The sequence below is a fragment of the Homarus americanus genome, unplaced genomic scaffold, assembly GCF_018991925.1.
Source record: "Homarus americanus isolate GMGI-L3 unplaced genomic scaffold, GMGI_Hamer_2.0 scaffold37713, whole genome shotgun sequence".
Taxonomy (NCBI): Eukaryota; Metazoa; Arthropoda; class Malacostraca; order Decapoda; family Nephropidae; genus Homarus; species Homarus americanus.
The window spans coordinates 441,045-464,901 of NW_024743588.1; the positions used below are offsets into that span (position 1 = coordinate 441,045).

A 23,857-nucleotide genomic window follows, 5' to 3' on the forward strand; every position below is an offset into this window, starting at 1 on the left:
AGTGAGTCCATAACGTAGTACAGTAATAAGATTTTAATAAACATGTAATTGTAAAATCAAACTCGTCATTGTCAACCAAAGTAGCTATTGTGCAACCTCATCCCAATTCCTAGGTTAGCTTAGTTAGCCAACAAACTATAATATATCAGAGGGTGTAATCCCCCTCTGTTTAACTCTTTAAACTTCTTTTCCAACCTTTCCCCCCACGTCTATCTGTCGTGACTTCTCTATCCTTCGTATCTGGCTGTGCCTTGAGCCCCAGCATGTTTTCCATCCTTTCCCCACCTTAACCCATGAAAAAAAATAAAATATAAATAAAAGGTAGTATTACGGTGTTTAATCATCAGATGATATAAGCAGGAAAGCTAATTTTCAACTGATCCCGAAGTCATAAACACTATGGCAATTTTCCCGATAAAGTAACCAGGCTAATGACTTATGACTGAAATTCAGAACTTTATTGCTTCTCTAATTTGTCGTAGATACATTTTTTCAAGCACATCACTTTCTCCCAAAACACGAAGTTCTCTCCTGAACATATATAAGATAAGAGCAGTGAAGCATATCTAAATAAAGTATATGTAGTCTTGTGAAAGGGAAATTCACCACATATAATAATTTTCCACCTATTTCTGATACATAAAGGGGATTACGTTTAATGATTCATATTAATGACAATAATTATGTTTTCTGGCTATTTGTGTGATCCTCTGAGTAATATTATATGTATTATTGTATATGATAATTGCTTGCTTTGTATTTTATTGTACATACGTGTGATATATTGCAAATAAAACCAATAATCAATCAAAATAACGATAAGAGTTCTCCCTGAAATTTTTAGTTTTCTTTTATGACAGAAATTTGATGGCTAACTATACACAGTATATCATCACCTTGTTAAAGCAATGATATTGTAACGAAACGTCGAAATCATACCATTTTTTTTAGAAGAAATTATTTGGTGAATGAAAAAAAAACGATAAGTTCTCCTTCCAAAAGAGTTGTAAGAAAAAGGTGTATAACACGAGGCAGAAAACATAAACGTTCTTGGTAATTCTTGTTAATAATGGAAGTATATCCGGTTCGAAATTTCTCTTCCATTGTCTCGTTGTAGTATTAAAGTGTATCACTTAACATGTGATTTAGAACTTTTTATCTGACCCTGATGTACGGGTCATGTATTAAACCAAAGGAATTTAAGAGCCACAAAAACATTACCATGCTATAAGGTTTATTCAGAAAATTTTAAATGAGTTGTGTTCATGGCTGTGATTGACCATCCATAGGCTAACCAGAGAGTGTAGTATTGGGCCTTTACCTAAGACAGTCCATAGTGACAACAGTAACCGCTGTGGAGATTGAAAATAAATTGAAGTGAAAATAATTCTAAATTGGGACAAGCAGTCGGGCAACAGTGCCTGGGAGTAGTCAGGAAATAGTATTTGGTGCCACAAAGGAAGTTTTTCTTTGGTGTGTGTGTTTTATTAAGGACTGTAACTGTGATTAAGATGACCATTCATAGGGAGATACAGTGCATATAGTGATTTTGTAACAATATGCTTTTATTTTACCTTTTATTTTCTTCTTACTGGAATGTGAAAAGGGAGGAGTGATGGGGAGGTGGTTTATGGTCGAGGGAGGGGTGTGGGTAACACTCCTTATGGTCAACCGTCCAACACACCGATTTTTAGTTTAACAAATTTCTTGACAAAGCTTGGAGTACAGTTTACCTATTCTGAGTAATTCAGTCACTGAGGGTGGTATTACTTCTCACTGCCACGCAGGACAGAGGCTCATACACAAAGAAATGCATCATATTCATTAACAGTATATAAAGGTCAGATTCATGTGGGTGATGTCACTGTTCACTGCCATGTAATACAGTGGTTCATATACATTGGACGTCATATTCTAATTAAAGATTAATCAGTGTGGGCTAACAAATTTCGGATAAACAGCAAGAATGTCCTCAAGCACCCCAGCTTTAATGTAGTAATTACAAAGTTCATGATACAATAAGTCAGGTGGCCTGAAGTCTTTGACAGTGTCACATTCAATGATATAGTGTTCAGGTGTATGCCTTAAAGGTTTATCACAAAATTTACATGCTGAGTGTTCCGGTCTGGGTACAGCATTACTAACTTGCCAGAATTGAATTTGAATTGAATTGAAACAGTTTATTTAGCCAGAAAAACACAGATTCAGAGTGGATAATAATGACAATATTAACGTGGCTGAGCCAGTTGAGAACCTGAGCTCTCTTTTAGGCACCTGATATATACTATACATTTAACTCAAGGAACTATTATGTAACATTTAGTAACATCTGGAATAGTACAATAGCATGGTGGTAATAAGAACATCTCATAATGTTACTACGGACACAGGAACGGACAAAGGACTTGTACATGGTGAGAAGTACAGGGATGGTGGCACCAAGGGAACCCCCTCACATGGTAGAGAGGGGAGCGAGACGCCAAAAGCATATGTCTCGAAGATAGCGCACTTCAGGGAGCTGACAACGTGTGCGAGTTACATACACACCCAGGTATTTTGTCTCATTAACCCAGTCCAAGGGCGTTCCTGATAAGAGAAGGGGGTGGAGGTACAACACGACAATGCCACATGGCTTTTGTTTTCGCAGTTGAAAGAAGAAAACAAAGTGAGTCACACTCTCTGGAGACCAGATCAAGGGCTTCCTGCAGGCTGAAGTAGTCAGGGGCTTGGAGGAGGACATCGTCGGCATATGCTGAGTGGACAACTTCTGTCGGCCACGGGAGAGATGCAATGGAGTGCATGGGAGTGTTAAACAAGGTGTGACTCAGGACTCCACCTTGAGGGGTGTCGAGGTTCATTTCTTGAATAGGAGATATAGAGCCTTCAACGCGAACCCGGGCCAGACGTCCAGTGAGGTAAGAGGCGATCCATTGAAGAAGTCTCCTTTTAACCCCTAACCGCGAAGTTCAGCTAAGATGAGGGCAGGCTGAGCTGTATCAAAGACTCCCTTGATATCAAGGAAGACGGAGATGCGGGCAGTCTGATTGCAATAAAAGGAAGCAATGGAGTGTGCTGTGCTGCGATGTTGTATGAAACCATTGAGGGAGTTGTGGAAGCCGCCTATGGTGTGAAGAAGGCGACGTTGGAGTATATCGTTGTTTAAATTGCGTGTCATCATAAAATTGATAGGATTCTGTCTATCTACAATCAGTCTTCTCTCTACAAAATTTCCATTTTGACGATGTCGCCGAAAACCGCGCTCTGTTAAAATTCATGTTGACTTGCTTGAAGGATGGACTGCTAAACCTGCCTCCAGGCTGGATTAACGCGAAGATCGATAATTCCGATCTCAAACCCGGTTTGAATCTTTGTATTGGCTCAAGCCAGCGTTCTGAATACAAACAATCTTCAATCTTCGCTCGATCCATTGTTTTAACCTCCATGCGGTTTCAAATCACTGTTGTGAATTCAGGCCCAATGGGGTCTGACTCTGACTCTAACATGCCGCAATGGACTTATTAATGCCAAGAAACTGATTTATTGGCTTTTATGTTATAAATTACTTCTCATCACCTAAAATAATATTAACCCGAGTCATATGCTGTATATTAATGTTATAAATTTTAATGGGTGTTGGTGTACATATATACTGTACAGTGAGGAGTGGTAAATTGTGCATTCCATGATAATGTCCTTGGTTCGAGTCCCAACTGTGTCAGAAGGGTGAACACTTTCAGCAGACACCAAAAAAAGGTTGGAGTCCTTTGGAATATAGTGCTATAATAAAAATGAGATGAGATACTTAAGTTATATAATTATGGATGAAGGGATAATAGCAGAAATATCAATGGGCAAAGTTGAGGGTTAGGAGTGTCAGGGGAAGGTAGAGACTGGGATGGATGAATTAAATTAAAAACTGGCTCCCCAGAGAGATACAAACCCCTGAATAACTGACAAAAACAGCCTGAAAACGCTTGGAGTAGAGGATTGTGGTGTCGCCAACCCTTAGATATGAGGACTGTACTCTCATTGATTGATGCAGTAAATAATCCAGATGGGGACGAACGAGAGACATAAACTTTAAGGAACATTTTCTTATTTAAAGACTTATCAAATTTTCCAAGTATATTCTATAATTTAAATATAGATAATTTGGAACAACAGACAATTCGAAAAGCAGCTATTTGTAGTCTAGTTTGGTCTATTTAGTTACCCGTTTAACAGTTCCCATTTTCTGTATAAAGAGCGTCATCTTGTTTCTATGGCAACGTATAAGGTAAAGAACCAAGAAACAAGTGACGGCCTAAATTGGATCAGGAAATAAATGTATATAATAGTATCGTTCAGTGATACATTATTGCTATTAATTACTTCACCACTTGTTTGCTTTACTAGCATTTCGGGTGGTTGGTGTGTTATTATTATTATTATTATTATTATTATTATTATTATTATTATTATTATTATTATTATTATTATTATTATTATTATTGATGTTATCATTATTATTACTGAATCAAATGAAGACACACCCACCCCAATATATTTCACCTATCAGTCCATCCATCTTCTTTATCCTGGAAAATAAACCTCTCGTCCTTGTTCAGTCCTCAGTAGCTGTCCTCGTCCTGGGAAAAGACTACTTGGCCTAACGGGAGTTCAGTCGTCTATACTACTAGTGTTTACCAGAGAGTTCAAGAGGAGCACATTGACCAAACTCACCTGGGGAACTAAGGAAACTCACAGCTTGTTTGTCTCCACTCACTCTGCTGGTCATGGAGAAACCCCAGATATTAGTTTACGTCGAGAAGAGTTTAAATTACAGTGCCTTTGACGTGAAATGGATTCCTCGGTCTGCCAAAGTGGTGGCCATTGGCAGTCATCCCCAAGGTACTGGGGCACTGCAGGTATCTGGCTCTGGTCTCACGTATTAAGGATTTTCAAAATGCATTCTCCACTCTATTGTAAAGTAACTGAGCTGAATTGCTACTTGTAAAGTATTCACGTGTTTGATGGAAGAAATGATTCCTTATGAGATGTCAATACAGTATTCAGTTAAATTTATGTTTTTTTATTAAATATAGTTTTTAAATTACATTCTTCTGTTTTGGCAGGTGTATGAGATGACCGAGGGAGATCTCAAGCTGCTTCATGATGTAGAGCGGCCTAAGGCGTTGAAATGTGGTATGTGCATCTCCCTCTATCACTGGTTATTACTCCTCAAGGCTTTATTGTCAGCCATTATTTTTTCCAACTAGATTCTGTTAGAGTACATGTGCCCAATATCACTTTAAGATTTTGGGGTAAATTCCATGAAATGTATCCAAATAGTTATGGTAATTTTTTTCTCCAGATTTTTTGCTCTTCATTCCTTGTTATTTCAACTATGTAAAAAGTAACAGTCTGCTTATTCAGTTTATTTATAGATAAGTAATGTTAAATTTTCACTCCTGTATTAATTCAGGTGATTTTAGAGACTACAGTTTTATGCAGTAGATGTCTTCCCCAGCAAAGAGATAACAAGTACAGGGTGTTTCAATGGTTATACAATGTAAGATCAATAATGTGTTTCTTTTTAAGGTGAGGAAATCATAACAAATCAATGATGAAAAACCTATGCACGAGGAAATAGTTAAATATTCATGTATACTGAGGCATTTGCTATACACCGATCAGTTGCAAAAGAATTAATTATGGGTGTTCTTGATTAAATTCTTTGGTGAAATTTCAGTCTTGCACCGGTCTTTCTCTCGCTGTTATTAGTATGTTTTTCATAACATTTAGACAATTTTAAGACCTTTTTCTTCTATTATATTTCCGAAGGAATTTAAGGATTACCGAGATATTAATTTTTCAGTATTATTAGATTTGGTCAGTCACAAGTGTCGCCATTTGTTGTTTACGTCTCGCAGAGAAGGTCTAACCACCCATCACTCAGTACTCCCTACCTCCGTGTTCGCTTCTTGAGGGTCTATGGCGCATGTGCAGTGGGAGTTTCTTATTAGCTATAGCGATAGGAGACTTATAATTGGGCAAGAGTTTTTTCTCTTAGCCAATGGACAATGTGTGGGTGCGTCGGGAGCAGAGATTTTATTTTTTGGTACCAGAATAACCAGATATGCCTGAACAGGTGGAAAGAGCTGTGCCGACATTGTGATAAAGATTATTTTACGTAAATTGCAGAGTTTCATCAGAAAATTAATGTAAGGTTAGGTTAGGTTTTGTTGGTTGGTTGACATTTTATTTATGTGATTTACTAAAAAAAAAATTTTGTTAAGATTGATGGGTAAGGGGGGGTATCTAAAACTATCGATTTCCGGGTGAAATGAATATCAAATTCGTTCGAAACTCATCAAATAACATCGGAAAAACATATTTTTAATATCCAAACAAAGACTGGTGCATAAGTGAAATTTTACCAATTCTTCTTTGTGTGTAGTTGTAAGAGCGCGCAACACAAGTTGCCTCCCTTTAAGGGCTTGGCACTCTTAAAACAACTTATGTTAATAATCTGACCTGGTAGCATGACGTGAGAGGAAGGCCCATGGGTACATGTAATTATAGTATCGAGTATTAGGGAAAGAACAACGGTGAATACTGTAGGTAAATCATAAACCCATACATACAAATACACTGTTTATTGAAACACAAAAATGGTTACAGAAAAGACGCTGTATGCACCCAAAATAGGAACTCCTGGTACCATGCCCTCAGGCTCAATTTACTTGCACCACTACTGGGTGTACACACACCAAAACACACAAACTCTCACAGCACCATAGCACCACTAAAACCTGTGGCACCTGCCAGTACAACACTCAATACCCCAGGGGCAATGCTCCAGCGGCCGCCATGGGAGTCTCCTCACCAAGTGACACCTTCCAACATTCCAATAATTCTGGTGGGCTAACACCACCACACAAATAGCCCTACTGAGTTATGTGCTGTACTCATCCACCAATGATGGGGCTGGCAGTTGTTTGTGGGGCTTGACGATCCGGGTTCACCACGGTGGCATAGCGTTGGGGGAATACTGGCCAGCTATGGGGCCTATAGGTGGTAGGAGCTTCTGACGGTCGGGGTTCACGGGATACCGGATTCTACTGGATCTTAGACATCTTCCCAGACTAGTGGATGCGTCATCCACGCTACAGACACGGCCTAGGCTGCGATAGGGACCTGTGGGTGGGAAGCGTGGCGGCTTACTGACTGTTTATAACGAACTCAACGCTTCCAAGGGACATTAAGGACATAAAATACTTCACTCAAAGCACATTAACTAGGTTACTTTAACACTTGCACAATCAAACTATTAATCAAGCCAAATCACTTAAAAATGACGAATTACAACAACACGGAGAAGGTGGAATGACCTACCTGTGGGTGGGAAGCGTGGCGGCTTACTGACGGTTGAACTGCCCACCGCCTTCCACCCACGCCAGAGTCACGGATTCCACCTACTTAACCATTACACTGAATTATGTTACTGTAACACTCTGACTTTTGAAACTGAGACTACGAACTCAGTTTCATTCCCTACTATTATCTTTACAAACAATGCTCTGACTCAGCTATCAAAAGCAAGAATTAAATTGATCACAAAAGGTTGGATGGCAACAGGTCCCAACACGCAACGCCTTGCTACAAACCCGAGGAGCAGATTCAAAAGGTTCCCTTCAGAATATTAACTAATTCCTCAGTTAACCTCCCTACCACAATTTCACTATGATTATCAGAGTCTCTGCTAATCATAGGTGAAAAAAAAGGTTTACAGGGTCTCGGTAGCAGAAAGAGTTTACAACTCGGTCAACAAACATACGACATCTCGATGACGTCATCAAGGAAACAGAGAGAACGGCGGACATTTCCACTGGGAGACGCAGAAGGTTTTGTGGACGTGTAAGCGTAATATGGATCATTAATTTAACAGGTTAGCCGTCATTACGATCATGACATAGTAAATGGCTTTCCATACATGAATATTAAATTGACTCTTTCCTCTCATGTTAACTTCTTTGTCATCTTCATTGAAATGTTGTTTCCATCATCTAAAAAAGAAAACAATCAATAATTTCTGTATGATGCATGACCTGTGAGACACCCTGTATATTTCTTTACACCAATGCCCCTCAGGAACATTTGGGGCATCAACTCTGGAGGACCGACACTTAGCCATAGGAGACTTTGAGGGGAAGATGGAAATTATTGACCTACAGTCTCCTCAACTACCTGTGTACTCAGTCAAAGCTCACAATGAGATCGTCAATGCCATCGATGGAATTGCTGGGCTCAATATTGGCAAAGGTATAGTTCCACTCAGACATGGGAATGATTACACCAGTTGATTATGATTGTTGTTATGATTACAGGTCTGACAAAAGTTTGATTTGATTATAAGTTTTGAAAACTGGAAAATTATTGAGAAAAAAAGGAAATTACAATAATAATTTTATATATACAGTATATACTGTATACAGTATATCCCAGTGCTTACTTCCCGACCTTCTGTTGTCACCTTCATAATAATGTGTCAACTTCAACACCAGGTGCTCCAGAGATCGCCACAGGTAGCCGGGATGGGCTGGTGAAAGTTTGGGATCCCCGACAAAAAGATCGGTCTGTTATTACCATTGAACCAAAGGATGGTGAACAGAGACGCGACTGCTGGAGCGTAGCTTTTGGAAACTCACACTCCAATGATGACAGAGTTCTTTGTGCCGGATTTGACAATGGAGATGTGAAGATGTTTGATCTACGCTCGATGGCTGTCAAGTGGGAAACAAATCTGAAGAATGGCGTTTGCTCTCTTGAGTTTGACCGGAAAGATATCTTGATGAATAAACTTTTAACCACGACCTTAGAATCAAAATTCTTTGTATATGATCTTCGGACATTCCACGAAGAAAAGGGCTTTGCTAAACAGGTTAATAAAGGTCACAAGTCAACTGTGTGGTGTGGGAGACACTTACCTCAGAATCGTGAAATATTTGTCACAACTGGAGGTAATGGCTCAGTCATGTTGTGGAAGTATTCATATCCTGATTCAAGGTCCAAGAAATTGGATGATGGGTCAGAAATTGGTGTTGTTGGAGAATCCAAACCATTACAGAATGCCACCCTTACTGATCAGCCCATTACAAGCTTTGACTGGAGTCCAGATAAAATGGGATTAAGTGTATGTTCAGGACTTGATCAGGCTATTAGAATTGTAATTGTTACCAAGCTGAACACAGTGTGAAGATAAATTATTGGTATGTATTATTATCAATAATATAAATGTGAATACAGTATCTGTGCAGTTCCAATATTTGTTGCACTTTCTCAAATCCTGTGTATATTTTTCTCCTCTTTCTTCAGTCACTTCAGGAGGAAATATATACAGTATCAGATATAGATTTCATGATCAAAAACTTCACATTAGTACTTCCCAGCCATTGTGTCATAGTAGCTTGCATCATGTCCTGCTTTATGTGGACTCCTTGTGAGCTTGAAGTGTGTCTTGATTATGACTTCTAAGTGGAATCTGAAGTCTCATTGCATTATGTCTTTTAGGATTATCAAATCATTATCAATTGATTTCAGGGACACAGATTTTTGACGATTATTTGTAGCCATCAACCTCCAAACAAGAACCACATCCAGAACCACAAATAAAATGGTGCCTGTAAAAATCTTTCCTGACTGCAGCACTGAGCTTGAATCTCCTGGGATAAGAATTCAGGGTATCCAAATACTATATATTTTTTTTAAATTCTTTATGAAGTAATAGAAAAATGTATCCAGTGTCAAGATATCTGTGAAGAAGTAATACTTTTAGGGATCCTTACTCCCAGAGTTTTAAACACCCTTTTCCGTTGAAGAGGGCCGTCGTGTTTTAACCCGAGTTTAAAAAAAAATTAGTCCTGAAGGACACCGTAGTATAGTACAGTCTGTCCCCCACTTACGACATTCGACTTACGACAGCCCGGACATATGACGGCCACGGTCGTATAAAATATTTTTCACATTACGTATTTTCGAGTCCCGACGATAGTGATCGCGCTGTGCACTGACAAAATTTTCGTTCGTAAATCCCTTTAAAATGGCTGGCAAGCGTAAAAGTGAGAGCTCTCGTGGTGCCGAGAAGAAAAAGAGACACCCATTTTAGAATTTCTATGTATTATTTTCGCCTTTTCGACTTACGACCTGGTCGTCGGGACGGAACCCCGTCGTTAGTCGAGGAGAGACTGTACTTAACAGGGTAGTGTGGCGGTAAAATTAACTAATTCTAATATTATAAATTAATTTTATTGACATTACTTAATTTTACTGCCACACCACCCTGTCAAGTACTGTACTGTTGTGTCCTTCAAGACTAATTTTTTTTAACCCAGGTTGAAACACAACGACCCTCTTCAACGGAAAAGCATGTTTAAAACTCCGGGCGTCAACCCATTCACTATGGGACGTCACTTTTAATATTTTATTTGGCTAATGCCAGACGATTGTATTCAGCTCAGAGGAGAGCCTGTACACAAGGGGGTAATGCTGTTTTAAATTTTGCGATGAAACTTGGTAGGAATGTTCGTTGCAAAATTTCAGAAGTTATGTATTAGAACAGTTATGAACTTTGTATGACTTGTGGCAGTGCTGCAGTAATGCCTGAGCCTCTCACCATTGTGTCCAGGGTTCAATCCATGACTGGAGCCAGATGTGAGAAAGGAGTTATCTAGCGTGACCCTCACTACCAAACATCACAGGTTTTCTCTGAGTATGCCTGTTCCACCTGTACTAACACTGAACAATAAGAAGGTCATAACAAAGAACCTACCAACTGCCTGAATGGCTAGAAAGCTGATAAGTGGTGGATGTGTTAAATTAAAAAAAAGTGAATTACCGTATGCCACAGGTTGAAGGTCACGGGGTATAGTACTCGAAAGATTTTTGTAATAAAGTTCATGTTCTGGATCTGACTTATCAACCTAGTTTGTATAATGTTATGTATCTTAATGTTGAAAAGAATTGTTATTGTTGAAAGAATTCATAACTGATGTATCATTATGAACCTGAGCACACACTGGTCCTTTACCCATCCCAGTAATCCTGGATATACAACATGATAAAGAAAAATTAGGTTTCAAAGCCAAATATGTAATCAGTAATCACCACTGTGGATTTATTGATTTATAAGTGATATTTACAAGCTGTGATTTTATTTTAGTCATTTTTACTACCTATATATGCATTATTATTTTCCTTAAAATTTTAATGTTCAATATACGATGTATACATCTTCTCTCCTTTAAGAATGTATTGTATCTATACAGTATTTAAGATACTGTAATTCATATGGATGATGTGAATTACCATGAAATAACAGTATCAGATCAAATTAGAAACTACAGTAGAAGTCCAAAAATCCGGACTGCTCGGGGATTGGGTCGGTCCGGATTTTCGGATTTTCCTGATTCTCAGGCAGTACTATTAAAATTTAAATTTATGGAGGAATAAAGAAGAGATAAACAGGTACATTTTGATAGTTTATTCATAAGCAAATACAGCATGCTTCATTTATCAAAATGAGCAGTTTTAAAGAAAAATAAAGTCAACACTTGACAAAAATGTAAACAAACATTTTTCACTACGAAAAAAGGGGCGTGTAATGTTTGAAATCATGTTTAAAAATGAACATTGTAAAAGAAAAATACAGTAAACAAATGAAAGCAGAATTTATTTTATACAAATTGATTATTTATTTGTAGTTTATTAACGAAACATTTTCCTATAAATACAAAGTACAAAACAACAAATAAATATTTATTCGTTGTTTTCCACTTCTATATCGTCTGCTGCACTTCTTGTGGATGGAACACTTGCAGTTTCTACTGCATCTGCTGCACTGCTTGACACTGCTTTCTTTAAATACTTTAGTATATCACCTTGTTTACGACTTTGTAATTTCTTTGTGAAAAGATTATTCTGCACCATGTGTGCATGCATGACATCTTGAAGACTGAAGCTATGGTTCTGTCCCACAAATTTAATAACTGTGTCAATGCCCTTTTCTGCAGCAGCCCAAGATATCTTTTCTTCAACTTTGTCGTCGTCTTCACCAGATTCTCTTCTATCTTCTCAGGAGTTGTAATGCTTTGAATGATTTCTTGATCAGTGTAAGTGGCTGCAACTTCAATATCATCGTCAATGTGTATCCACTCTTCTATGTCAGCAGCATTAAGCTTGCGTAGAGGGTTGTCTTCCAGAGATAATTTAACAGTCTCCATCAGTTCTTGCACTTCAGATGCCCTCTGCTTTATGTGGAATCCTTCAAAATCTTTGTCTTGATCACACTCTAGATCTGCAAACATCACTTTCGGCCACAACTTTCGCCACGCTCTTAAAAGTGTTTCAGGCTTGACTGCATTCCATGCAGTCACAAGTGAAAATATTGCATCCTTGACCGTAAAACTGTGTTGAAATTCTGTAGGGTTGACATTCTTATTCATCATTTTCGTCATAAAATCATTTTTATAGTGACATTTAAAGTTCCTAATGACTCCTTGATCCATGGGTTGAATCAATGATGTTACGTTTGGTGGCAAATAACATGCATAAATATTCCCGCAATCAGACACTAATTTTGATTCATGCGGGTGGGCCCTACAGTTGTCGAGAAGTAGCAGGCACTTTGTATTTGCAGGCTTCCCCAATTTCCTTAAGTTCTGACGAACTGATGGAACAAAATCATGAACAAACCAATTGCGAAATATGTCTTTGTCCATCCAAGCACTCTTTTGGGCTTTATAGGTCACAGGCAAGTGCACAATTCATTTAAAGACCCGTGGGCGCTTAAATTTGCCAATCACCAAAAGCTTAATTTTATGCTGACCTGAAGCATTAGCACATACAAGAACGGTTAATCTTTCCTTATTAAGCTTAAACCCTGTTGCATTTTGTTCTTGGTTTCCAGCCAAAGTTTTTGTGGGCAAACACTTCCAGTAAATCCCTGTTTCATCAGCGTTATAAATTTGATCGGCTGTGAGATCATAGTCATTTACAATTTGTTCAAATGTAGCACTATATTTTGTTGCGGCTTGTGTATCAGCCGACTGTCTTTCTCCAGCAATATCTAAATGTCTAATACCATGACGAGTCTTGAAATTCCTTAGCCATCCATTACTAAATGCGCACTCTGATTCATTGTTCATTTGCTCCTTAAAAGACTTTGCTTTGGCAATAAGCATCAGCCCAGAAATTGCCATACCTTCTGATCGTTTCAACAAAAATCATTCGTGCAACACTATATCAAGAGTTTCAAATTTGGGCCGATGTAAACTTTTTCTTTCAGCAATTTTATTGTAAGCCTCAGAAGAAGTTGTGAATTCTAGAATTTTATTCTTTGCCTTTTTTATATCATAAATTGTTGACTTATCAATGTCGTATGTTTCCATTAAAACAGCATTGCGCACACCACGTTCTAGTTTCTTAATTATTTCAAGTTTGTCACTCAATTTCAATGTGTTCTTCTTTCTCTTCACACAACGAGGTTTATCTACTTTAGGAGCCATTATTATGGGCTTGTAAATGGAAAGAGTAGGACTCAAAATTACATACATTATCACAGTTTGATTGCTTGTTTTAAAGTAGCAATCGCGTGGTCGCTTGTTGTCGCTGTGTAACTGTGGCGTTCACACCATGCACACATACACACAAAATATTTATAGTGCCTCAAATTTTACATTTCAGGACAAGCTAATTACAAAACTAACAAAATTAGCTACATATAATTTACAAGTACTTTTATTATTAGAATTATGTAAATTATTTTTTTTAAAGCAACTCCATTCATTCACGTAACCCACAAAAGCCCGCTAAATTTAAAACATTTTAAAGTTTTCGAAAAGTCCGGATTCTCGGGTGGTCCGGTTTTCTGGCAGCCGGATTTTTGGACTTTTACTGTAATCTGAAATATAAGTACAAGTTGAGATTTATTTTTCAAGTTCAGGAAGAAACTATTATTATAATACTAGAAACTAAGGCACTGGAGGTCAGTCCATAACAGCTTATCTTCAGCATTCCATATGAGGGAGTGAGATGGATTAAGTGGTAAATATACTCTAATAAGGTGCTATTAAATTTATATTCGATTAGCTATTATAGTTCATCCATCTGGTGAAAGCTTCCTGCAGATTAATAGACTTGTACATACTGTTGTTTGCTCTGTGCTTCCTTCATTGGCCACAATAATCTTTAACTATATCACACATCCCATTCTAGATTGCCATGCTTTATCCTTCCACTTGTACATTTCTATACAGGTACAGTATCCCTCATTATCCAAATGCGTTGGGTTCCTTGAAAACCATTCAGGTAGCTCAGAACAATTGAGAAAAATAGGGTTCAGTTCCAAACAACAAGAAAAACCCCAATACAGTGAGTTCTGCTATAACGCGTGTTTTGACAACGCGAATTGGCTCTAACGCGATTTATGAATAGAGGAACGATATTTGTATAACGCGAACGCTTGTTTGCTGTAACGCGATTTTTGCTTACTATTTCTCCAATTTTGTGGTATTAACTGTGAATATGGTAAAGAAGAATATCTCCAAGAAGCGTTCTGGTGATCGCATTCCCGGTGATGATCGTAAAAGAAAGGCTATAACCCTTGAAGAGAAGCTCGATGTTATCTACCTCAAAATCACCCTTCTCCCCCATCAAGTTATATTCATATTTTTTTAAGGTAAAGTGTTACATTTACTGTATGATTTCATTATTAGATGTGAATGTAACATTTATTTAGACTGTGCTATCCTTTGTGTAAGGCTAACTACTAAATTTTTTCGATTTCGAGTAGCAATCTGCACCTACAGTAACCCTATTTTCTCCATAAGCCCTGTTATTTCTATTACGCGAATTTCTGTAACACGATGTTTTACAAGAACACAACTATCGCGTTATAGCAGAACTGACTGTATTGAAAAAATGGTTCATGAACAAAAAACCTATCTAACTACTGTATGGTTAATGGTAAACTAAATATAATATATTGTAAATTTTATGGGAGGGGAGTCAGGGCTCACCAAAACTGGGTGGATTTATTTGAATTTCCGATTGGACCATCTTTCAGATAAGCGAGGATCACTTTTGGATAGTGAAAACGATGTGTAGGAATAAAATTTTTGGGTGGTGAACATTTGGATAACCTGGGATACCTGTACAGTACAGTATATAAAGACAATGTAATCTAATGTTGGTGTTTTATGCCTTCTCACTGGATTAATTTGACATAGAAGCCAAAGAAAATTTAGAATTGAGATCTTGATATACCTGTATGTGGGTCTATATTCATGGTGTTTATACCTGTAGGTTAAATAGGCCTTAGTCCTAATACTGTACTGTACACCACAACCTAACTGAACCCCTAGGACTGGAACCCATTTGGAAGGGATCTGAATCCAAGTACTGTAGTTAATTTAAGTTGGAGCATCTTAGGATAGGGGTCTAATTCATCATTTACTGCATTAATGTGATAATCTGTGAGGTTTTAAAGCTGTAGAACTTGTATCTGGTGTCCTAACAAGACACTTACTTACTGTACTGTCCCAGACATTGTTTTTGTTGGAAGATGTCTCACCTTGATGGAAAAATAAAACTTTGAAGCAGATCAGCACAAGTCCTCTCTCTTAGAGGTAAAATTTCCCTTGGTATTATATTAGTTTAAAGATCAAAATCATTTTCAATGTTGCAGATTATACACTATTTCCTCTAACTTTGCTTTGTTTTAACAGGAATTGCCAAGTACAGTAGAACCTCGATAAATCGGACTAATTGGGGCAGAGCCCAGTCCGAAAAAAGCGAATATATGGGGCAGGGCGGGGTGTTGATAACGCTGCTTTTTTTTTTTTAACGGGGATTAGCCCACCCGGGCACAGGTGAACGACCCAAAACGGGGCCTAGGGGGCAAAAAAATACGAATTGAAAGAAATTAAAAATAGACAAGGAAAAGGTTACTGTATATTAAACTACACTGCGAAGATGCCGGAAAACCAGCTTTTTAAAGTGAGACATTGTATGAGTATGGAAACACAGAAGAAGGCAGAGCATTCCACAGTTTGGCTGTGTGAGGAAAGAAGGATGCACTCTTAACGAGTTATTCTAGTGTTACCGACATCCACAGAGAAACGGTGGGCACCGTGGGCAAGACGTGTGTTACAAGCCCACGGCCTTGCCGGCGGTACACAGGATGCCAGCTCCACCGAACATTGCCCGTTAAAGTACCTGTAAAAGAGAGAGAGAGAGTGAAGCAACATTGTGGTGAAGAGAAAGGGAAGAAAGATTGTCAACTATAGGGTAAGAGTTAATAAGATGAAATGCCTTTGATTCCACCCGATCTAACAGTTGGACAGAAGAGCCACCCCAGATATGAGAGTAGTACTCCAAGTTAGGACGAATGAATCCCTTATATACTTGAAGCAACTGCTCAGGAGTGAAGTAGCTACGGTATCTGTACAGCATTCCCAACTTTTGGGAGGCAACTTTAGCAATGTTGAGGATGTGTGGCTTCCATGACATACCCTGTATTGAAGGAAATGGTGAAGCCTAGCATATCTATTTTAGAATTTGGCAGAATGATAGCATGTGATTGGTGGGAGATCATCTAATTTGGAAAGTGTAATTGATAAACACCTGTACTGGGTTATATTACTACCTGTATTGAATTTAACCAAGTTTCTACCTCCCCATTCACAGATGCTGCACAAATCCGCATTGATAGATGTACGTAATGATATCGGCTCTAGAAACAGATCTAGTTTGAGAGTTAGGGGGAAGGGGAAAATGTGAAGAAGAGTGAAGAGTAGAATCATCAATGTAAGAATGGATAGAATTAGTTGTAGTGTGAAGTAAATCATTGATAAAAAGAAGGAAGAGAGTAGGTGAAAGAACAGAACCCTGTGGGACACCACTATTATTGAGAAAGAGCAAGAGATCGATCCCTTGACAGCAACTGCCATGGATCGGTTCTCAAGGAAGCTAGAGATTAGAAAACAAAGTGGGGGAGAGAAACCATAAGAGGGAAGTTTAGAAAGCAAAGTCTTGTGCCATACCCTGTCAAATGCTTTGGAGATGTCGAGGGCCACGACGAAAGTTTCCCCATAATCCCTAAGAGAGGATGACCAAAGACGGGTGCAGTAGAAGAGTAGATCTTGCCTGACAAAAGCCATACTGGTGATCCGACAAAAGAGAATGGTGTTCAAGGTGACGGAAAAATGGGAGTTCAAGATAGTTTAAAAAATCTTAAAGAGGGGTGAAGTTAGGGCAATGGGGCAATAATTAGAGGGATTAGAATAGTTACCCTTCCTTGGGATGGGCTGAACCAAGGCATGCTTCCAAGAAGAAGGAAAAGTTGGGGTTTTGAGGTAGAGGCAAAAGAGGCGAACAATCACCGGGGCCAGAGCTTCAACACACTCCCTCAGAACACGAGGGAGTATTCCATCCGGTCCTTGTGCCTTACTCACATCCAACCTGGATAACACACCAGCAACCCTCCAAGTGGAGATTTTAGAGAAGTGCATAGGTTCAGTAGAAGGAGCAGGGGTTGGAGAGATAGAGTTGGAATTGTCTAAGGTGGAATTAGAGGAGAATAAGGTGCCAAAGAGATTGGCTTTGTCAGGGGCTATAGAGTTATCAGGTCGGAAGAGAGGAGGAAAAGAAGGAGTGCAGAAGTTATTACAGATGTTTTTGGTTAAGGACCAGAAGGATTTAGTAGAGGAAGATTTAGTCAGGACAGTGGTCTTTCTTTTTTTAAATTCCACTTGGCTCTACAAAGAATAGTCTTACAACAATTCCTAGAAGTACTGAAAGAAGAGGGGGCAAGAGAGCAGGAGCGATCAAACCATGATTGTAAAGTGAAAGTTTTGGTAGAAGATGGGATAAATGCACTCATACCACCCTGTATAACCCCAGCAATGCTGTCACCACATACCGAGGCGTCCCGAGTGGAAAAGCAACATTCATCCCAAGGAAAGTCGGTGAAGAATTCTCGCAAGGATTGCCATTTTGCCCTCCGATAGTGACATTTAGAGTGGGGGTTGGGGAGGTGGTTGTGCCCAGTTTGATTTAATAGAAATAAGATTGTGATCAGAAGTCCCTAAAGGGGGCAGAAATTGAGTATGAATAGTGTGAGGGGTTTGAGGTAAAACAAAGATCAAGAATGTTAGCAAGTTGATCGTGCCGATCCCTTGCAGAGCCAAGCCGCTCTCTGTGATGTACATTGAAATCCCCTAGGTAGAGGATCTGTTTTGGGGTGTGTGGATAGTAACGACTCATGGCAAGAAGTGAGATAGTCGAAGAGTTCCAAATAGTTGGTAGAACAGTATAGAAAACAAAGAAAAATAGTCATTAGTTTAAAGTTATGTTATTACTGCACTTCAACAACTAAGGTCTTTAAGTGTATAAAAAGGTTATTAAAAGAATATTACATCAACAAGAAATAATATGAAACAGAACTCTCTGGGTTGAAAATCAGACATATAAGTCTGGTTGTCACCAAGATGCTTGTTATTTACTGTAAAAGAGTTTTATGTAAGTAACCACAGAATTTGTCTTATGAATAAAGAGAAAACTGTATACTGTACAGTACTATAAAGATAAATATAAGAACAAATAAGTGTAGGAGTACAGTATATTGCATGTGGAGGACAAATGTTTATCTGGGAGCAGCTGGCAGAGGGGAGGGGGGGAAGCATTGGTGGGTGGCTCCCTCCCCCTAACTCCCACAAGATTCCTTTAACTCTTATTTATGCAATTCCATCAAAATTCTCATATAATTTAGGATCATTTGGTGCCAGGTTGATAAAATATTCTCCTAAAAGAATTGGCTTTCCTGAAAAATTAATCCCACACTGAAAACCATAAGTCATTGTTTACAAAAGGCAAACAACTGATCGGCTTACCACAACGTGTCTTCAGCACTTAGTGAATTAGTATAGTACAGTCGTGTATTTATCATTTTTTTAATAAATACTATTGCAGTGTATTTATCACCACTTAATAAATACTATTGTAGTGTATTTATCACCACTTAATAAATGCTATTGCAGTGTATTTATCACCACTTAATAAATACTATTGTAGTAAATTTGCATTGTCACACCGTTCTCTGTTAGAAAGTAAAAAATATATTTTTCTAGTGTATTTGTGTGTGTTTAGACCGGCGGAAATTAGCCGATTTTTGTTTTTTATCAAATTTTTTTCATTGGACGTTTTCCCGAAAAAAAAATCATGGCAAAATACACCAAAAAACCACTAGAAACACAAAAACCAAACCTAACCTAACTGACTCACCATATGATGGAATCGCCTATTTCTTACCTTATTGGCCTGGTTCTTGTTCGTCGTTGGATTCTGAGATTCTTACACAACGCCACATATGTTGGTTTTTGCGATATTTGCATTCAGTCTTGCTCTTAGTACACTTTACTGAGGTTGGAAGAACACCATGCGATCGAAAAAATGCTATAGTTTCTTCGTTTTTTTCCCCAAAACTCACAATCAGCTCCATATAATTTAAGTGACACCCATCACAGACTTCCATGGTCGGAACTGAACTTGAATTCCGAAATATGAGACTCAAAATAACACCCGAATTTGATTGGGCCAAATATACCTCGAATTAAACCCAAAATCATTTTAATTTGTTGCAAAAACAAAAACGCTTTTGATTGGCTGCGTGAAGTGTATGGGAAAGCATGCGCGTGATGATTTATGAAGGAGATGCAGGAGACACGCATGGTTGGAGGTGAGGCAGGCGATAATAGAGGAAGATTAATGGAAGAAAATAGAGAAAATTTTGGATATGCTATCTCCGTTATTATACATTTCCGCCGGTAATGTAATAATGTAGATGAAAATTATCTTATAATTAGACGTCTTATTCGAATATGATAATAGATTAGTGGTAGGAATGAACGGTGTGTAAATGCAATAATTCCACAAATACTATTGTAGTGTATTTAGCATCAATAAGTAATACTGTAGTGTAAGTATTATGCATCTGCATATACCCTGGTTTATTCATTAATCATTTGTCTAAGTGTACAAGTAGCCAAACTGAGTCATTATATAACACTCAAAGGTTGTTTATAAAATATTTAAGAAGGTATCTTCATATCAAATACTATACAGTGTGTTATAGTGACCCCTGTTGTAAGCTGGTCTATTGAAAGCTCTCACACGAAAGCATCTTGAGTAAATAATCTTTTGATACAGCTTCTCCTTTTATTTTCAAGTCATATTACAAATTACATGCATTAATGTATTTTTTCTCGATTACTGAAGATGATATATTAATCATGATGAACCATAAACCATAAGAGGCCAACCAAATGACAATATAATACTGAATCAATAAATAAATAAACCTGACAAATGTGGCAACACCTGATCAGCCCCAGCCTGCCTACATACTCAAGTGTCTTAGTTCTCAGTAGGCCTATAGCAAATCTGATTAGACAAAAACCTAGAAGACACACATATTGAAACACTAATTAAGAAAGGAAGAATCATCACAAGACACAACAGAATAGAGAGTTGATCAGTCAGCATATAAAGAGCTCTGCCTGGGCCTGCTGACTGACAGGAGGGGGTCAGGGGAACACCAGTCAGCAAAAATGGCACAAACCAGCTCTAGGCACCAGCCTTCAAAATAAACAAACTTAAAATAGTCCAACACAATGTTTCAGGATGGATCCCACAGAGAACAAGCCAAATATTTAACACATACCATAACATAGAGCCAGATATTATCCTCATAAATTTGCATGGTAAGAAAAACTCAGAAAAAGTACAAATATCTAACTACACAGTTTACCAAAAAAACAGTCAAGACGTACAACATGATGGAATTGCCGTAGCCATCAAACGAAACATACAACACAAGATACACGACTTATTTCAAGAAAACTTTGTCGATCGAAATTAACTGCCCAACAGGACCTATTATAATCGGCACCTGTTACCTCCCTCCGAGAAGACCCAAATTCCTACTTGCAGACGTGCTCAAACTAATGAGAAGAAATTTACCAGCTTATTTTCTGGGTGACCTAAATGCACGACACCACGTCTTGGAGCACCAGGACAACAACGCCGTAGGCCAGATTTTAAACACATTATTGAGTCTTTGCAACGCAGTATACCTTGACCCGGAATTCCCCACATACATCAGAGCAGGTCAAATCGGACATCCAGACATAGTACTAACAAACCAGCATCACCATCTTAACCTGCAAATGGAACCCGGCCCAATAACCACCAGTGACCATCTCCCTATCGTAGCCACACTCTCCACGTCGCCAATACAGATCCCTGCCAGGATGAGATACAGCTACAGCCGGTGCAACTGGGACGAATTCCAAAGAGTTAAACAATCACCAAATCACCCAACTACACAACAAACACACCTCCTAAATAGTCAACACACTAGAGATATGGTACAAAAACGGGAGCCAAGCAATGGAACACCACATACCCAAGACCACTCACCGAACATTACCACACCCTCAATACTCACATCAATCAAGAATTCTACAGTCACAATTCAGTAATTTATTAAAATTAATCATAGAACAAGGATGGACGCCAGAATACAGAAGACAATATACCACCATACACGAACAACTAAGAAACATGTCCAAAGAAGCCTACATGAATAACTGGGAGAAACTAATAACAGACACAAGCAATTTACCGCAACCAGAAACAATTCCGGTGGAAAATTAAATACCTAGTGGGAATCTCCAGCAACAAATCAAACTATATTCTAAACAGCAACCAAATCAAATTAACCGAACCCAAAGAACAAGAACCTGAATTCAGGAAATATTGGAGCAAAACATTTCAAATAAGCCAAGAAAACAACCTGAACTTCTGTATGAACACCGAGCAGCAAGTAACCAACAACCAAGTTCCCAACATAGACATAAACGCTCTTGACGATTTTTCCACACTGATCGAACCAATCACAGCAGAGGAAATACGTAAAACAATAAACAGTTTCAAGAACAAGGCCCCGGGCATCAGTAAAATAAACAAACTCATACTCCAGCATCTACTAATCAACATGACACTCAAACTCAGAAACATTTTTAATGCATCACTCGCCTCTGGCTACTTCCCAAGGAAATTTAAAACAGCAAGCATCAGACTTACACCAAAACAAGGTAAATATCCCACTCAAGTATCACATTACAGACCAATCTCTCTTCTAGAAACATCGGGAAAAGTCCTGGAAAAAATCATTAACCACCGACTGAGAATACACCTCAAACTTGAAGAGAAATAGAACCCCAGGCAACACGGATTTAGAAAACACAGGGAACCCATACAGCCTTAGTCATAATTTACAAAAACATAGCAAAAGCAATGCACAACAGAGATCAATGCAACGTACTGTAGTATTAAGGGACGTAACAAAAGCATTCGACAAGGTCTGGCACCTAGGGCTCAAATACAAAATTACCAACTAAGAACTTCCCAACAACTTCACTCCTTTTCTTTGTAACTTCCTTGATAACAGAGAGGCTAAAATTATCATTGGTAACCACATAGGCCCAAGCATGAAGTTATACAGCAGAGTACCACAGGGAAGTAACCTCTCGCCAACACTACACAATATACACAGTGGACATGCCACCTCCTATACACGGAGAATATATAGCTTATGCTGATGACGTCACCCAAATCATCCAACATCCAGGCAAGGGCAAACAGATGATGGCACGGAAAACAGCCCATGCCATCGAGCACATTAACAATGATGAAAAAAAGTGGAAAATACAAACCAATACACAGAAACTAAATATCATACACATTGCCAAAATAAACCCAGCACCAATCACAGTCAACAATGTACCTATACAATACTCCAACGAAGGCAAAATTTTGGGACTCGCAATAACAAGAACAGGCATAGCAAAACACATAACACAACGCTTGCCCAATTACAACTCTCAAAAAAAGGAAGATTTAGCAAAATGGACACCAAAATTCAACTACACCTATTCACAGTACTTGTCCGCCCCCAGGAGTACGCACCAATACCACTCAGCATGATCAGCAAAACCAGCCAACTTAAACTTCAATTAGTACAAAACAAAGCTTCCCATAGAGCAACCCCCCCCCCCATACACCACCAAAATACAAGAACTTCACGAATTATACAATATCAAACCACTGAACACACAGCCAAGCCCAAAGAATCTGTTGTAAACTTGAAGAGTTGGAGGACCCAATATTCTCCCAGTTAAGAGAAGAAGTAACTTCTAGAACACACAGCTGGTGGCCCAAGAGCCTCCATGCTAACATAGAACAAGACCCATTTAACACATACATGTGAACAAATAACACCACCATTTAACAAACATATATTAACACCCATTACACTAATGAATGCCAAGCTAGCTTAGCCCCCTCCCCGCCTCCCTTGAGAGGGCAGGCGTCTGTTGTGTGTGGCCACCACCCCAACATATCAACATGTCTCGGCTAGGTGGACAGCCCACCTGCTATCACCTCCTACTAATTTACTTCCCATATCTATACCTTCCTTCTCTCTTTCCTTTCCTCTCCCATGGCAAAGTCATTTGCCACTTTACTTCATTATTATCATCACACTAATATATAATTGAAGAACTGATGGTGTTTAACTTGTAAATCCAATAGGAAAATTATCCTGCAACAAGTAAATCTCACAATCAGATCAAATGCATGATTAAACTCCATTTTAAGTGATGCTGCAAAACCAAGTAGATATTGGCCAGTTTACTTTGGTAGCATGTAATGTTACCATAAAAAATTGTTGGGAGAAAATGGGTATAATAAACAAAAC

The 23,857-nt window shown here is 38.5% G+C and overlaps 1 protein-coding gene across 2 annotated transcripts; it reads left to right on the forward strand.

Moving 5' to 3' along the window:
• Positions 1–4,640: 4,640 nt before the first annotated feature.
• LOC121877186 (dynein axonemal assembly factor 10-like) lies at positions 4,641–10,107 on the forward strand. Of its 2 annotated transcripts, none has more exons than XM_042382797.1 (4): positions 4,641–4,907; positions 5,115–5,184; positions 8,134–8,304; positions 8,547–10,107. In XM_042382797.1, the coding sequence occupies exons 1-4, from the start codon at positions 4,776–4,778 to the stop codon at positions 9,236–9,238; spliced, it is 1,065 nt and encodes a 354-aa protein (XP_042238731.1). In that variant the 5' UTR covers positions 4,641–4,775; the 3' UTR covers positions 9,239–10,107. The 2 variants fall into 2 exon arrangements, with proteins under 2 accessions (XP_042238731.1, XP_042238732.1); XM_042382798.1 differs by having other exon boundaries at positions 4,773–4,890.
• The last annotated feature ends 13,750 nt before the right edge of the window (positions 10,108–23,857 follow it).